The sequence below is a fragment of the Lissotriton helveticus genome, assembly GCF_964261635.1.
Source record: "Lissotriton helveticus chromosome 1_1 unlocalized genomic scaffold, aLisHel1.1 SUPER_1_unloc_24, whole genome shotgun sequence".
NCBI lineage: Eukaryota > Metazoa > Chordata > Amphibia > Caudata > Salamandridae > Lissotriton > Lissotriton helveticus.
In genome coordinates, this window is record NW_027611664.1 from 2,513,685 (window position 1) to 2,530,845 (window position 17,161).

At 46.7% G+C, this 17,161-nt stretch overlaps 1 protein-coding gene across 1 annotated transcript in view; it reads right to left on the reverse strand.

Moving 5' to 3' along the window:
- The window catches only part of LOC144805774 (uncharacterized), a 399,726-nt gene that overhangs the window by 186,831 nt on the left and 195,734 nt on the right, over positions 1-17,161 (reverse strand). Inside the window, 1 exon segment of the mRNA XM_078672261.1 lies at positions 10,469-10,578. Within this exon segment, the coding sequence (XP_078528387.1) occupies positions 10,469-10,578 (110 nt within the window).

Genomic DNA, 17,161 nt, shown 5'->3' on the forward strand with positions numbered 1-17,161 from the left:
CTCTGTTTATACCTCACAAGCACCCACCTGTGCACTTCCTCTGTTAATACCTCACAAGCACCCACCTGTGCACTTCCTCTGTTTATACCTCATAAGCACCTACCTGTGCACCTGCTCTGTTTGTACCTCATAGGTACCTATATGTGCACCTCCTCCGTTTATACCTCACAAGCACCCACCTGTGCACTACCTCTGTTTATAGCTAATAGGCACCTTCCTGTGCGCCTCCTCAGTTAGTACCTCCCAGACGAGCTTCTGAAATGAAGCTTGTGAGCTCCGTACTGCCAACCACGGCCTCCTGACTATCAGGCCTTTATCTGCATCTGCTGTGTGCTCGCTTCAAGTGTGTGTCCTGCCTCACCCAACAATGAACCCTGTAGAGTGAGTACACAGACCGAGGGGAGTAGGGGAGCTGAAGGACATGGAATGAGATAAAACTGGATAAAAGAAATATGGGAATGGAGGAATGTGACTTCACCTGTGAACAATCGACATCCCCTTTCGCTCTACCAAAGCCCTGTTGAGTTTCAAAGTATCATCCTGGCCTTCAGACAGACCACAATAAGTCAAATATCTTGTAAATGTTGAAAAACAAAAACAATTATTTATATGCACACATCTGTTGGATGCTTGATATTACAGAAAACCCTGGAAGGAGCTGCTGATTGAAATACAACAGGATCTTAACTTTACCTACTTTAGGAAGAACTAAAGACTCACTTTTTAAGTTGTCTTTCAGGGCAGAATCCGTCAATAGTTCAAGGGAGATGGGTATATATTACGCTGATAGAAAATCCACCTCAACTCAGGTTAATGCTCCAGTCTTCCAGGTTAGAAGGATCCAGAAATGCTTGAGCCAGGAGGGCTGTAAAATGTGTTGAAGGTGACTTAGGACCTTATTACGAATGTGGCGGTCTTCCAATGGGACTACCACAGCGGAGGTACCAGGCAGACTGCCAAGCCCATTGAGAGCCCGCCGCCGGATTATGACCTAAATCCAGGGTGGTTGGGTGGTGCAGCTGCGGTCTCTCGGCGGCTGTATTAGGCTCATTAGAGAGCCTGAACAGCATACCACCACCTTAAGAGTGCCTGCAGCATGTTCCTGCACCATGTCATGCATGCCACACTGTGCAGGAACAAGGGTGCAATTCCATAGGGTGGCACAACATGTGCCCCCAGCATACAACCCCAGGAGCAGAATCGGCCGGGGCCCTGTGAGGGCCTCCTTACCTGCATGTCCTTTATCCTTTTCATGGTGGGGTCCCCGCCAGGAAAAGGGCAGCGGATATGCAGACCGTAATATGCTCGGCGATGTCGGCATTGGCACTGCCAACATATTCAGGGTGTTTGCAGACTGCCTCCACAGCGGGATCCTTGATCCTGGCGGGAGGGGGCTATCCCACCATCACAATTATAATACGCCAATCAGTCTGCCAAGATGGTGGCATTTGGACCGCAACCCTGAGTACGGCGATCATTAGGGCCGTCGCACTCATAGAAAGACTCTTAATGAGCTGCAAGGTAAAGGCAGGAGTTGGCATTTGAGCTGATCCAGTGTGAACAGGAAAGCATTGTGGAAAAAGGTGTCTGGAGTTACCTCTGTCATATATACTTCCTAAAGAGCTACCTTTGTTATACACTTTCTGAAGAGCTACCTTTGTTATACACTTCCAAAAGAGTTACCTTGGTTAAATACTTCCTGAAGAGTTACCTTTGTTATACACTTTCTGAAGAGCTACCTTTGGTAGCTACTTCCTAAAGAGTTACCTTTGTCATGTATACTTCCTGAAGAGTTACCTTTGTTATAAACTTCCTGAAGAGTTACCTTTGTTATACACTTCCTGAAGAGTTACCTTTGTTATACACTTCCTGAAGAGTTACCTTTGTTATACACTTCCTAAAGAGTTACCTTTGTTATACACTTCCTGAAGAGTTACCTTTGTTATACACTTCCTGAACAGTTACCTTTGTTATCCACTCCTGAAGAGCTACCTTTGGTAGATACTTCCTGAAACTGAATTAACGGCAGCGCTTCCTGATTCCTCTCTTTTTCCACAATCTGTTCTGTTTAAATGAAATCTTGTCCATGTGTATCTACCCAAAATGTACCTGTAGCACGAGTGCTCTGTGGCTGCCCTTTCGTTAGTAATTTACTCTGAACAATGGTAAATCACTGCCTTTTCAGAAGTAAATAAGATGTGACATGTTCAACCACAGTTTTAATGAAATATCCATGTATGGTAAAATGTTCCTTACTAAATTTTAAATATGGTAGAGAAGAGATGTCTTATCCAGCTGGTTAAATATTGTGTATTCACATTCTATTACATTTGCATTTAGTAATATTGCATTTCTTTACATCCAACAGAGAATAAGCCTTAAGTGCACGGATTGATTATGAATAATGAAGATAACACATCAAACCTGCAAAAATTATCAAAAATAACGAGCTCCAAAAACATCAGTGCAATCAGAGGCAGAGAACAGATCCAGGAAGAAGCAGTCAAAGGCAATTCAGTGAGTGTCCGAGTCTGAGATCTGCACCTCGACACCCCAAGACGAAGAAATGACCTCAACAAAACCAAGACAACAACACTGACAAACCACCTGCTGCATAAACAAGCGTCCAACACCAGCTTTGATCATGAGGCCGGTATGAGAGTTGGAGGAAGGTCTCGTGTCTATTTGGGATCCATAGCTTGGAACAAACTCCCTCCTCAGCTTTGAGCTGTTAGCAACATGAAAATGTTTAAAAAAGGTTGAAAACCTTTTGTCCATGTTTGAAACAAACTGATTTACTTTCTTTTCTGACCTGTGCTTTGCCCCGGGACACTCTTTGGAGTAGCTGTACACATTACAAGTCGCTTCACCATCATGATATTGCTAGAGCAGTGCTTCGCTATCTAAACTGGCGTCAGACCAGCATTCAGTGCTCTAGGTGTATTGCAAACACTTTCTAGCCAAACCGCAGGCACCAGGGAAAAACACAATGAAGTGGAGCCTAACAACTGAAGGCTAAAGGAAAGCGGAGTTCTGCTCTCTGAAGTACAGAATTTGCACCTACCGGAAGGAATATTAAGCTTTACCCGCAAGCATGCAAAGCCCTTATCCAATCTAAAGATGCAATCACCCACAAGAAAGTCTTACTGATATTATGAATGTGGCAGGTATTTAGTGAGTCTTGTATTTTATTGTTAAATCGGAAATATCACACACATACAGGGAATGTGAAAATAACGCAAGTGGTTTATTAACTATGCTGACCCTTCAGGAAACACGGTCAGGAGAAAAATCGTGCAATTGCACTGAATATGTCAAGAACTTTAGCCAATTAGAAACCATAAAAGAGCATCAGCGAATACAAACATGGGAAAAACCATACAATTGCACTGAATGTGTGAAGAGTTTCAGTCAGTTAACAGACCTCCGAAGACATCAGTGAACACACACAGGGGAAAAACCATACCATTGCAATGAATGTGTAAAGAGCTTCAGTCAGTTATCACATCTCCAAAGACATCAGCGAATACACACAGGGGAAAAACCATACCATTGCAATGAATGTTTAAAGAGCTTTAGTCATATATCAAACCTCCACACACATCAGAGAATCCACACAGGGGAAAAATCCTACCATTGCAAGGAATGTGTGCAGAGCTTCAGTCTGTTAGCACATCTCCAAACACATCAGCGAATACACACAGGGGAAAAACCATACCAGTGCAGTGAATGTGTGAAGAGCTTCAGTCGAAATACAGACCTCCACACACATCAGAGAATACACACAGGGGAAAAACCATACCAGTGCAGTGAATGTGTGAAGAGCTTCCGTCGGTTAGCAGACCTCCAAACACATCAGAGAACACACACAGGGGAAAAACCATACCAGTGTAGTGAATGTGTGAAGAGCTTCAGCCACATTACATATCTCCGCATACATCAGAGAATACACACAGGGGAAAAACCATACCAGTGCAGTGAATGTGTGAAGAGCTTCAGTCAAATGACACACCTCCACACACATCAGAGAATACACACATGGGAAAAACCATACCAGTGCAGTGAATGTGTGAAGAGCTTCAGTCACATTACATATCTCCGCACACATCAGAGAATACACACAGGGGAAAAACAATACCAGTGCAGTGAATGTGTGAAGAGCTTCAGTCGGTTAACCAGCCTCCGGAGACATCAGCGAATACACACTGGGGAAAAACCTTACCATTGCAGTGAATGTGGAAGTAGTTTTACTTACTCTTCAACATTAAGAAATCATCAGCGAGCTCAAAAGGAAAAGAATCTTTTAAATCCTAAGCAAGCATCAGCGAACACACGCAGAAGAAAAGCCATTCAAGCGCAGTGAATGTGTGAAGAAATGTACTCAATTATCAAGCCTATGTAGACATCAGCTTGCACACACTCTGTAAATACGTACAACTGTAATGAGTGTAGAAGTACCTTTAGTGCATCTTCCGCATTAAGGATTAATCAGTTAATGCACACAGAGAAAAATCCTTTCAGGTGCAGCGAATGTGTGAATATCTTCTGTCAGTTATTAAACCTACGGATACATCAACTAACACACACAGAGTAAAAAAGAGCATTGCAATAAATGTCAGAAGTGATTTTGTCAATTGCGAACACACCTGGGGTAAACCTTACAATTGCACTAAAAGTGTGACGAGCTTTTGTCAATTTCTGATCCTACATAGCCTCAGCGTACAAACACCTTCATTTAACTCACTTAGAAATAATCCTAGAGATGCAATGAATTCAGAAAGAAATTAAGAACATTAACAATAATATTGACTCATCTGAGGACATAGACAGGAGCAGAACAGTGCAGTTATTGTGAGATGAAGGAATTACAGGAACAAATATATAATTATGTGGGATATTCAGATACCAGATGAATGAAGACTCGACTAGAAGAAAAGAAGAAAACCAAAGATTTGTAGAATAATAAAAGTGTCTGTTCCCAGTGATTGTTCACTTCGGTACACATAGAAAAAAAAAGTGATATAACAGGAAATCCACTGGGAGACTAGCACAATGTGGAATAAAAGAAAAGAAACAATGGTGGTTTTTATTTAGCGATGAAGAGTTACAAAGGAAAACATCCAAGTGTTCCTGTTCATGCTACCTGTAAAAGTGTAGGGATGAATACGTAGTATAAGTGAGTTAGTTGCTCAAGCGCCATTTTGCTGCTTTTGCACATGACACTACATGTCTCTGTTTTTATAAAGACAAACTGCTTGCTTTTCCTTCACATGAGAATGATCTGTTTTTTACATCTCTAGACTCAGACTGCGACCTCAAGTCTGCACAAAGTGTTCAAGGTTAAAATAACAATGTATGCTGTTGATGCAGGTTGATCGGCCCACGCTCTAGACACAACACGAACACAGCTTCTCATTTCTGATACTCTGGTGCTTTTAATATTGCATTGCATGCATGAGACTGGCACTTGGAAAAAACTTTCAATCGACAAAGAACTGTGCTGAGCTGGGATGTGATTCACTTCACCTGACTTTGGAGGTATGCGGTCCCCGTTTTAACCTAGAGATCCTCTATTATTATAATACCTAGCAAGGGGAGGGTAGTACACAAGGCGCTATAGACCAGGTTCCACTATCATTATAATATGATTTCTCCCTTTGTATTTTATGGAATTGTAACAATGCTGATTGTATTGATTTTTTGCATATTTTTACTTATGTTAGCAAATATACTGCATCTTAGAGCACGTAGTTGAAATAAACATTTTAAACTGTACCTTGTCTCTGATTACTCACATTGTGCACCTTTATGAGAATAAAAATGAAAGAGTGTTCTTGATTCCCACTATTCCTGAGAGGTCCCAAAGTCACTGGGTTTTCTAATCATTGGTAGCTTTGCTGTAGTACGGAGAACGAATGAGACACTGATGCTAGTTGGATAGGGGTTCTGGGCACTGAGGTGGGTTTTTGGGGTCTCGCCTCTGTCGGTCTCCTTGGACAGCTTATCTAGTCAGGCTTCCCCAGGAGGTCTCCCATGCTGTTCTCAGTCAAGAGCTCTGGTAGAACCTTCCAGTCGACCCCGGCCGACCTACTCGCCCCTCGGCTTGGGAGCTCCGGAAGAGTCCTCCAGTCGACCCCAGCTGTGTCGCTCTTCTCTTAGCCCGGGAGCTCCGGATGAATCGGCCAGTCTACCCCTGCCGAGTTGTCCCCCTCTCGGTGTGGGAGCTCCGGAAGAGTCTTCCAGTCGACCCCGGCAGAGTTGTTAGCCTCTCAGCTTGGGAGCTCCGGAGGAACCCTTTAGTTTGCCCCAGCTGAACTATTCTCTTCTCAGCTCGGCAGTCTCGGAAGTATCATCCAACTGCCTCCAGCTGAGCTGCCTTTCCTCTAGTCTGGAGGCTTTGGAGAAATCTCCCAGTCGTCCCTGGCAGAACTGCTCTCCCCTTAGTCTGGGAGCTTCGGGTGAACTCTCCAATCGACCTCAATTGAGCTGTTTCTCTTTTCCACCTTTTGAGGAGTTCTGTAAATTGGCACAGACTGTATCATCTGGCTCTCCGCTGGATCCTCTTCCGCATAAATTCTGGAAACTATTCCAGGAAGAACTTTTCTACCCTGTGTACTCTATCTGCCACCAGTCGCTTGTTACTGCGACTGTTCCGGAGAATTGGAAGCTGGCGGTGGTCTCCCCCCTCCTGAAAAAACCTACACTCGACCCCACCTGTCTGTCAAATTACAGGCCCATCTCCCTGCTCCCTTTTCTGGTTAAGATCTTGGAGAAGTTGGTTACCCGCTCTCTATACAGTTTCCTAGAGGATAACACCAGGTTGGATGTGGCCCAGTTTGGGTTCAGGCCAGCGCATGGGACGGAATCTGCGTTGGTGGCCGTGTTGGATAATCTTCGTTCGCGGGTCGACACAGGTCGGGCAGCCTTTTTAGTGTTGCTCGACATGTCGGCCGCGTTCGACACGGTCAGCCACTCCATCCTCATTGAGAGACTGGAGGAGATCGGGGTTATGGGGCTGGCCAGGGACTGGTTAGTCTCATACCTTAACAACAGACAGCAGGTGGTGGCTTTGCCGCCTTTTAAATTGGATGTGTGGAAAGTTGGGCAGGGGGTACCGCAGGGCTCGGCCATCAGCCCCATATTATTCAATCTGTACCTCTGCCCTCTGATCATATTGATAAAATCTTTCGGCCGACGATACCCAATTGGTCTTTTCTTTGGAGGGCAAAGACTCTGTCTCTTTAGAGACATTCCACCGCTGTATGACTGCCACATCGAACTGGCTGCGCTCCAACTCCCTCCAGTTTAATGGATCTAAGACGGAGGTGCTGTACTGCTCCAATGACCGTGTCCCGCCTGCACTACCGGATGATTTCTGGCCCCCTACCTTCTCCGGGGCTGTGACTGCAGCAGAGTCTGCACGAAATCTGGGGGTCATGTTTGGCCCCAACCTACAACTGGACATCTTCGTCAACAAAACCGTAGCCACCTGCATGATGCTGCTTCGGATGTTGCGGAAAGTACTACCCCTGCTCCCAGCGCAGGCTAGGCCAGAGGTAGTGCGGGGCCTGATCCTAAGCAGACTGGATTACTGCAACGCACTGCTCCTGGAGGCGCCTAGTACGCTGGTGGGCAAACTGCAGCGGGTCCAAAATATGGCAGCTAAGCTGGCACTTTCTCGACCGCGCGCTGCCTCTTCCACCACGGCACTTCAGGATTTACACTGGCTGCCTGTACATCAGCGTATCCTTTTTAAAGCATCCTGCCTGGTTTTTAGAGCTTTGCATGGACAGGGCCCAGTTTTGCTGCAGAACATATTCTCTTGGTATTCCACCTCTCGGAGCCTACGCTCCTCCTCTGCCTGTTTGCTGACGGTCCCCAGAGTTCAGAGGATAAGGATGGGTGGGCGGTCGTTTAGCTTTGTGGCCGCCAGACTTTGGAATTCTCTCCCGCTCTTGCCAAGGAGTCAGGTTGAATTCCCAGCTTTTAAAAATAGGCTCAAAACCCATCTGTTCCCAAGAGCAGTCTGAGCTCTGCATCGGTGGTTCGGCTTGTTGTGTCAAAGCGCCAGGATACCCTCCGGGTGACAGCATAGCGCTATATAAGTATGCAAATACATACATACATACATACATACATACAATACACTGAGGTCCTGGTTTCCTGCGCATAGTTCTGTGCATGAGCAAAATCCCCGCAACATGGCGCCCAACGTCTTGATTAGTGCTTGTATCTGTCCACAATACCCTCAACACTGTTTCCGGTTAACAGGCGTGACGGATTCACCTACCTATACGAATGTGTTATAGGTGAATTCAAGCTTGAGATTTATAAAAAAGGTTCACGTTTTGAATAACTACCCTTTTTGTGCTGCAATTTATATAAATAGTTTTTCTTCTCTATATCCTTATGTGTGATATTGATATAGCTCAGCATAGTCAGGCAGCGCTCCGGCGTCATCTGACGCAGTTTGGAGTACCAGACGATGGTATGTCTGTTATCTTTGTGGTGAGTGCTTTTCTACTCTTGGGTCACGTTTCCTGCAATAAATGCGGATGAGGATATGTTCCAAACATACACTCACACTGCGATTCCTATAAACTATACTCCATATAGGACACAAGAGATTCCAATTTCGGCATGGCAGCATCGTGTTTGGTTTAACGGCACCCTCCCCCACTCCATAACTCCGGTTCGGTTAGGACCCTTGTCAATTCCTGGGGCCACTTTGCCAGTCTTAGCCGGGTTCACACCATATCTACGTTATCTCAATGCCCCGATTGACGACTTGTGTCAACTTTATACCTCTTTTGTTGGGGTACATAGGGCTTTAGTTCAATATGTTTCTTGCAGCGCAACAAGTTGGACCGGCCGGGATGCCAATTAGTCCCGTCATGGTTAATTCGGTTAATTCGGTAATGGGAAAGCACCCCCAAACTAAGTACGAAATGCCTTATTGGCTTGCTGAGAAATTTGACTAACTGGAAGCAATGTTTCCTAATACCACTCCTGTGGAAAAACACAGGATTCTCACAATTAGCTTGCAGAAAGACTTATTGCCAGAGGTAACAGATTGTGAGAATTGGGGTAAAGTATTTGCAGCAGTATATGCAAAGTGTTTCGGCATGCTGTCTATGACTGTCTTGCCCTCTGTGATCAAGCGTGTTCAGGATGAGCACAGTCCGGAGGCGGCTGTCGAGTTGAGAATGAGGCTCTTTGGAGTGTTTGATGTAGTTGCTGATCTCATCTTTTGTAATGTAAAGGGAGATGCGGTTAACTTTCAGGTGTTGAATGCTTTGCGCCTTGTCCCAGACGTCGTCAAACCCCGAACATTACCGAGAATTATTGCGGAGGCTTATAAGACCATTGGTCGCAATAGTTTGGGTGTTATGCCTTTTGCTAAAACGGCAACTCAACCGCAGACTCAGATGGCAAAGTCTACTAAAGACGACCGTCCAAATTTTCCAAAACAGAATTGGAAGAATAAAAAACAGAGGAAGCAGCAATAGAAACAGGGGTCGCGTCCGGCCTCGCCGATACCAGTGTCTACTAAGCGCACTTATGATTTGTGCAACCACGCAAGAATTAGGTCTCCTGATAGATTTCAGGTACCTGAGCAACATTCTCGTCGTTCTTCAGAGGAAACATCGGGCACACAAGCCGGTGGTGGAGAACACGGCAGGGGTCGGGGTGCCCCAGAAGGACGTGAGCGACCCCGCCCCTCTGATGGTAAAGGCAAGCAGGACGACTTGCCACGTTAACGCCTTCATTTTCAGAAAAAGAAAGTTGCTGCGTTAACCATAAGGTATGCCACGGCTTGTGAGAACATAGCTTCGTAACCTGACATAGACATTAACGCTGCTCGACAGCGCAGCGGAGGTTACAATAGTGCGGCAAGCACTGCGGCCATATCTGAAGGCGACAGCAACTGATCCTTTTATCAATCAATCAATCAGAGTACTTCTAAAGCGCGCTACTTACCCGTGAGGGTGTCATGGGTTCTTATGCCATTGCAAGTTAATCCCTTTAATTATGCATGTTCTCGTATTGTGTGACAAGTACTGTTTATTGTGTGGCAAGTACTGCTAGTGATTCATTTGTAGCTAGCAATGTTTGTTGGTACATTTTCTTGCAGCTAGCAATGATTATTACTGTTCAAGTTTTATGCACGTGTAGAACTGAATCCAAGAGCCTTTTCACTCTCACGTTTTGAACGGTTTCCTGAATACACGTGAGCAGGTGAAGGAACACCCAAGCAAAGACTATAAATACCCTGCCCTCGCTCACAGTGTTGCTTCGCTTCGTGCAACAGCATCACCGTGAGTGTTCCTGTTTGGCATCTGAGACCCGTCTGATTCAGTCCCTTTCTTTTGGTTCCGCTTCCCTCCCATCTGGAATTCCTCCCGCTAGCTTCTGTTCCCGATTCCCTTAGAAAACCTCAGTTCCCGTTTTTCCTTTAAAAACTTACCTTCCCCTTTTGTGATTCCTTCGTCGTCCTCCGATCTCCGAAAGGCACCGGAGGCTTCAGTTCCCTCGATCTTCAGTTCCGGTTGAGCCTTCTCTCGTCGATCTGATTTCCTGTGTAAACAAGTAAGAGATCTGGTTACCAAGCAACTCAGGATCAAAAGACAAGCATTGGTAAAGACAAGCTTCTTATTTGTAAAAGACTCGAGAGCTGGAAAATCATTTTCTTGATTGTAAAACGGATTTTTGGAACTTGGCATATATTTAAAGCAAGTTTATTTTCAATTTTCATTTATTATGAACATAGTTGATTGACAAATCAATATAGAAAATCGTTATTGACATTTCAGCAGAGACAATAACTGTTTTATAAAAAAAACCCTAAACAGTGTTTTGAAGATTCTTTAAGTCACTTGTATTCAATGTATAATTTGACATAGGAGAATTCGTATGCAGGACAGAGGTTAAACTTCCTAAAAGGAGGATATTGTTGTTGTTTCTTTTTTTGTCTTTTATTCTCAGAATCCCTTTTAAGGAAAGCAGCACACACTTGTCAGGTAGGCCACGTTTGGTGTGAAATTGAATACTAAATCAAACACTAACCATTAACCAATGATTGCTGATATCTTGGTGCATTGTTTTGATTATTCATTTTATTTGCGTATTGATCTTTAACACCTTGACCGCGGCGCCGTAGCCGCGCCCTGTGCTGGACATTCCAGAACAGGGCGCGGTCGTGACGGAACCGTTCCATCATCAGCACAGCTCAGCCGTGACTGATGACGGAACGGTTCCATCACCAGCATCGAAGGGGTTAAGGCATTAACCCAGAAGTATTGAAACCTGACAATCATAGGAGTGTTAGAAAGGGCTTCACAGATATAGGTCTGTAATAGTAATTTTAGCATTATTTCAAAAGAAAAGCAAAGTGTTATTTTGAGACTTGAAGGATCGTTGTTATTTTGTGAAGGTACGAATGAACCTGAAGTCTTGAACACTTCAAAGAGAAACCGAGCTGCCATCTCAGGAAGAGATCCAGTGTTGTTTGTCTTGTTTCTCTATCCACTTCCCCTTTCCCTTGTGGATTACGTAGTTGTGCAAGTGCTTAACTCCTTGCTGACTGATTAGTTCATAGGGGGGTTGGGAGCGTGCATCTCCAAGAAGGAAACAACAGGAACCTCGTGTGTGAACGCTTGACAGAGGGTCTCAAGGCGCTATGGTGAGGGGGGTGCTGCTACTGCTCGAAGAGCCAGGTTTGAAGAGTCTTCTGAAGGCGAGTAGGTCTTGGGTCTGCCCTATGTGGGTAGGGAGGGTGTTCCAGGTCTTGGCAGCGAGGTAGGAGAAGGATCTGCTGCCGTAGGTCATACGTTGGATGCAGGGGACAGCGGCGAGAGCGAGGCTGGCGAAGCGGAGCTAGTGGGTTGGGGTGTGGAAGCTGAGTCTGCTGTTCAAGTAGGCTGGTCCGGCGTTGTGGAGTGCTTTGTGTGCGTGGGTGAGGAGCTTGAAGGTGATCCTCTTGTCGCCTAACGGCAGCTGAGCTCACTATCTCTCACCAGCGCCCCCAGGAAGACTTTTTTACTGGCGTGAAGCTGTCAATGTGGCTGTCAATGTGGCTGGCTGCCGCTGTAGCAAGTCGCAAGTCACGAATGCAATTTGCCAGTACAAGTTTAAGTTTAAGTTTTTAGGTGAGCAAAGAGGTGCGGGACGCCAATCTATCGGGGTTCTTCGGCTCTTGGCTTGCGTGCTCTATCACCCCACCCTTGCATTGCTTTCGCTGGCAGCGCGACTAACCTCTGATATTGGGCTCGGCGCTTCCAGCGTTGTCTCCAGCGGTAGTGGTAGCGGTAGTGGTGGAATGAAGGGGGAGCGCAATGGCATCGGCGCTAGTGCAGCCTGCAGTGGCTGTCTCCTCGGTTATGACTCCCCTTAATTATGGCTCCTCATACACGCTGCGACTGTAGTAGTCCATGATTGCCCGTACTATATTGGTTCCTGCAACCTCGAACAGTGAAGGACAGCGAAGGGAGCAGGCAGTAGTAGGGGCAGCAGTTAGTGCCCACTTTTTGCCGCTTTTTTGCCCTCTCTTTAATCAGTTTGTTGCTCTTCTCCCGCCCTTCCCCCGCTCTGCTTTCTCTCTCGCTGGGGGGGGGGGGGACACAGCAGCAGAAGAAGCAGAAGAGGCAGCAGCAGCGGCAGCGGCCGCACCCAATGGCGGGTCGGTTTTCTCCCCTCTGATCTATCGCCGGGGGGGGGGGAGGGCAGCAGGAGCAGCGGGAGCGGCAGCAAAGGCAACAGCGAAAAAGCAAAAAACGAACAGCAGCAGCAAGAGCAGCAACGGCCGCGTCCGATGGCGGCGGCGTTTACTGGCATCCTCGCGGAGACTCACAACTCACAGGTGCCCTCTACCGTCCACAGCGTCAACAGCATTCAGAATGCAAAGCAATAACTCTCTGAAACACCGTCACTAGTAGGCTCCCCACCCGCTCCTCCACCTGTGCCAGTGCCCCTGTACAACGAGTCAAAACTCAGGACACTTGTAAAAACACACACAAAATAATGTGCCCTTGTGTACTGAAATTGGTGCTGATGTAAAGCGCTCCAATACCTTCGGGTCGAGGTTGCGCTATATGATACGAGAAAGCAATCCCACATTTAATAAATCAGCCATTGTCCTATTTTCATAAACTTGGACTGGCAAAAATCAAAGGCTCCAGAGATCTAAAAATGAATACGAGGGGACGAATTAGTAATAACCCCCACCACTGCGAAATAGACTTCAACAGGTCTCTTAGACATAGATCCCTCGGGATGGGGGACAATAGACATACCTTTCTTACTGATGCAGTTCCGTTTCACAGGATTGTGATCGGAGCTCAGTCAGCCGGAAAGCCCATGCTTGGTTGAGTTGCAGCCGAGTGCTGTTCCCTCAGGAACCGAGTGGTGGAAGCCCTGCGTGTCATATGCGAGGACAGTCAGCTGGTCAAGCGAACACTTCAAGAGGATCACGTGACCTGGCAGCACAAAGGAGGGGGAGGAATTGTGGCTGCAATTTCCACGACCCACATCCTGCGCCGCGGCAACCCTGGCTACTAATCACGGCGCACACTTTGGGAACCACTGAGTTAAGCAAAAGCCTACTTATGGTGCCCGCAGCACGGACGGGCAGCGTCACGCTTCTGGCGCGCCTAAGGCAAGCCCGCCTGCGTCCGGACATGGTCACGGGCAAGGAACCATGCCGGATTCAACCCAGAAAACGGTAACTCATCACATATGATAGAGCATTATTACTCTCATTGAGATACTCCGGTAGAGTCCAATGTGAGATTACTCTAGCGCCTACAAGCTTGAAGAAGATGTCATGCCCTCTCTGCCGGACTAAGTTTAACTCAGGCAAGATTGAAGGGCAACTACAACTAGATAGGCCCACAAGGAATGAGCAATGGGAAATGGGACTTATTAACAGTAGATCCTTGCCAGCACACACCACAGAAATCATAATGCTAATAGAGAATGAAGAACTTGACATTCTCTTCGTTACTGAAACGTGGTTGAATGACTGGTCCGCCCCTGGCATAATCCAAGGACTAACCCCCGATTTCCTTATCCAAAGGCAAGGCAGGATGGGAAAAAGGGGAGGCAGGGTAGCAATCATTTACAAAAACGACTAAGAATGCATGATATCGTCCGTTGCCACCACCAACAGTGAAACTGTACAATTCAGCCTAAAACATCGGCTAATAACTCGTTTTCAGGCACACTGCTCTATAGACCCCCAGGACCCCCCACTCCGTTCCTAGAGGAATTTCCCAGCTTAATAGCAGACATGGTGGCCAGCAAGAGCTCCATTACATTATTGGGGGACTTAAACTTCCATCTGGATGAACCTGATAATACCACAGCAGTTAGATTAATTCATGACATGGAGGCCATGCAACTCAAACAACTGATAAACACAAACACCCATGTAAAGGGTACCATACTGGATGCCATTTTTAGGTCTCGCATACGCAGTGCGCATGCGCTGCATAAGAGGACCTTTAGCCATTGCTCTGCTCTTTTTGGAAGCACATACTCGTGCTTCTGGCGGCATCCGCCTTGCGGGAGCAAGCAGGGGCGCGCCACAAGCACGAGTATGTGATTCAAAAAAGAGCTGATTGCGTGCACACGCACGCTGACATTCTAACGTGCCCCAAGTGCACGCATGCACTACTTGCATCTTCAAATGGCACTTGCTTTAACAAATCTCATCAAAGATCGCTCCTACCACTGATGCACGCACATCTACAGGGAGAATATTTGAATGTGCTTTACTTAATCAAAACCTGTTCATTCAACGATGGCTCCGTGGATGCGCAAGCATCAGCCAGAGCTCGCTTTGAGTACACTTTTGAATAGTTAACAAAATGCCACTTAAGGACAGCCACCACAGATACGCATGCATACATTAATATCTAGGACAACATCAAGCACCTGTAAAGGAACTAGTTTTTGCAAGCTTGTTTTATACTCAGACTTTTGAAGATGACTGTCGGGAGTTTAGGTATTATTGCAAGATTTGCTCCTGCTTCCAAGTAAACAACCAGAGAGGTCTAATCCGTGGCAGAGATGCATTTTCAGAGTCTCGGAGTCCTCCAGTTCAATCTCTTTATTAGTTTAAAATGAGCAATAAACAGTTAGTGTATTCGTTCTAGGGTTCGCCTGGAACACAAGTCAGAATAGAATAAGATCATATCTCCCCAGAATTACAAATATGCATAGATGGTGCCTTCAGCATGCCAGTGCACAGCATTGATGCCATTTTTACATCCACTATTAGAGGGCATGATTCACTGTATATTTCCACTGCCGCTCTGATCCTTGACACAAAAACATTTTTTAATAATTAGAATGGAAACACCAGAGCAACACTACAAAAACAGTAGGAAACGATCTTGCACGGGCAACGTATATTTGATTAAATGTATTAACCCTATTTTAAAATACAGTGTATAGCACTGTACCAAAGGAAACACCAGTGCAACACTAAACAAGCATTGGCATAGCCAATAGGTCTCGCTTTTGGAACATTATAAGTATTTAGTTATGCTGCACAATATCCTTGGTGCAACAGCATCAACTTATGCATGGCTAAACACTTATAAGGTCCCAAAGGCGAGACCTATTGGTTACGCCAATGCTTGTTTCAAATGACCCTAAGCTAGAAGTAGAGACCCCTATACCAATGCCATGGTCGGATCATTATTTCATCCCGTTTACACTGGAAAATCCACAGGCTCGACACACCAGTCACAAAGTAACCGGGATTAAGAATAAATAGCCAAAATCCCTACCTGACAATGTAAGGATTGAATTAGAGGACCAAGCCTGACAGATGACGTAGAAGAGGCCAACAAGATTTGGGCTGAGTGGCTCAACAAAGTTGCAGCCCAACACCCACAGAAAACCAGACAAAGTAAACTTGAAGTTAGGATTAAAGCCCCATGGTTCAATAAGCAATTAATTCTGACAAAAAAATCATGTAAAAGAATGGAAAGGGTGTGGAGAAAAAACTATGATCCCGCCATCAAAAGTCAATATAAGGCAGCTATTAGACAATATCATAGGGAGATGATCCAAGCACAGACCAAATTCTATGAAGAAAAAATTAATATGGCACACAGCGCACATATGGGTATTCGTCCCTAACATAGAACAATCAGCAGTGTGCAGCAGTGTGCGGCGTGCGTGCAGCAGTGTGTGGCATGCAGCAGTGTGTGGCGTGCAGCAGTGTGTGGCGTGCAGCTGTGTGTGTCGTGCAACAGTGTGAGCATGCAGCAGTGTGTGGTGTGCAGCAGTGTGTAGCAGTGTGAGGCGTGCAGCAGTGTTAGGCGTGCAGCAGTGTGTGGCGTGCAGCAGTGTGTAGCATGCAGCAGTGTGTGGCGTGCAGCAGTGTGTGGCGTGCAGCAGTGTGCAGCATGCAGCAGTGTGTGGCGTGCAGCAGTGTGCAGCATGCAGCAGTGTGTGGCGTGCAGCAGTGTGCAGCATGCAGCAGTGTGCGGCGTGCAGCAGTGTGTGGCGTGCAGCAGTGTGAGGCATGCAGCAGTGTGAGGCATGCAGCAGTGTGAGGCGTGCAGTAGTGTGAGGTGTGCAGCAGTGTGAGGCGTGCAGCAGTGTGAGGCGTGCAGCAGCGTGCAGCAGTGTGTGGCGTGCAGCAGTGTATGGCATGCAGCAGTGTGTGGTTTGCAGCAGTGTGCGGCGTGCAGCAGTGTGTGGCGTACAGCAGTGTGTGGCGTGCAGCAGTGTGTGGTGTGCAGCAGTGTGTGGCATGCAGCAGTGTGTGGTGTGCAGCAGTGTGTGACGTGCAGCAGTGTGTGGTGTGCAGCAGTGTATGGCATGCAGCAGTGTGTGGTTTGCAGCAGTGTATGGCATGCAGCAGTGTGTGGTGTGCAGCAGTGTGAGTAATGCAGCAGTGTGAGGCATGCAGCAGTGTTCAGCAGTGTGAGGCGTGCAGCAGTGTGAGGCAGGCAGCAGTATGAGTAATGCAGCAGTGTGCGGCATGCAGCAGTGTGCGGCGTGCAGCAGTGTTAGGCGTGCAGCAGTGTGTGGCGTGTAGCAGTGTGCGGCATGCAGCAGTGTGCGGCGTGCAGCAGTGTGCAGCATGCAGCAGTGTGAGGCGTGCAGCAGTGTGAGGAGTGCAGCAGTGTGAGGCATGCAGCAG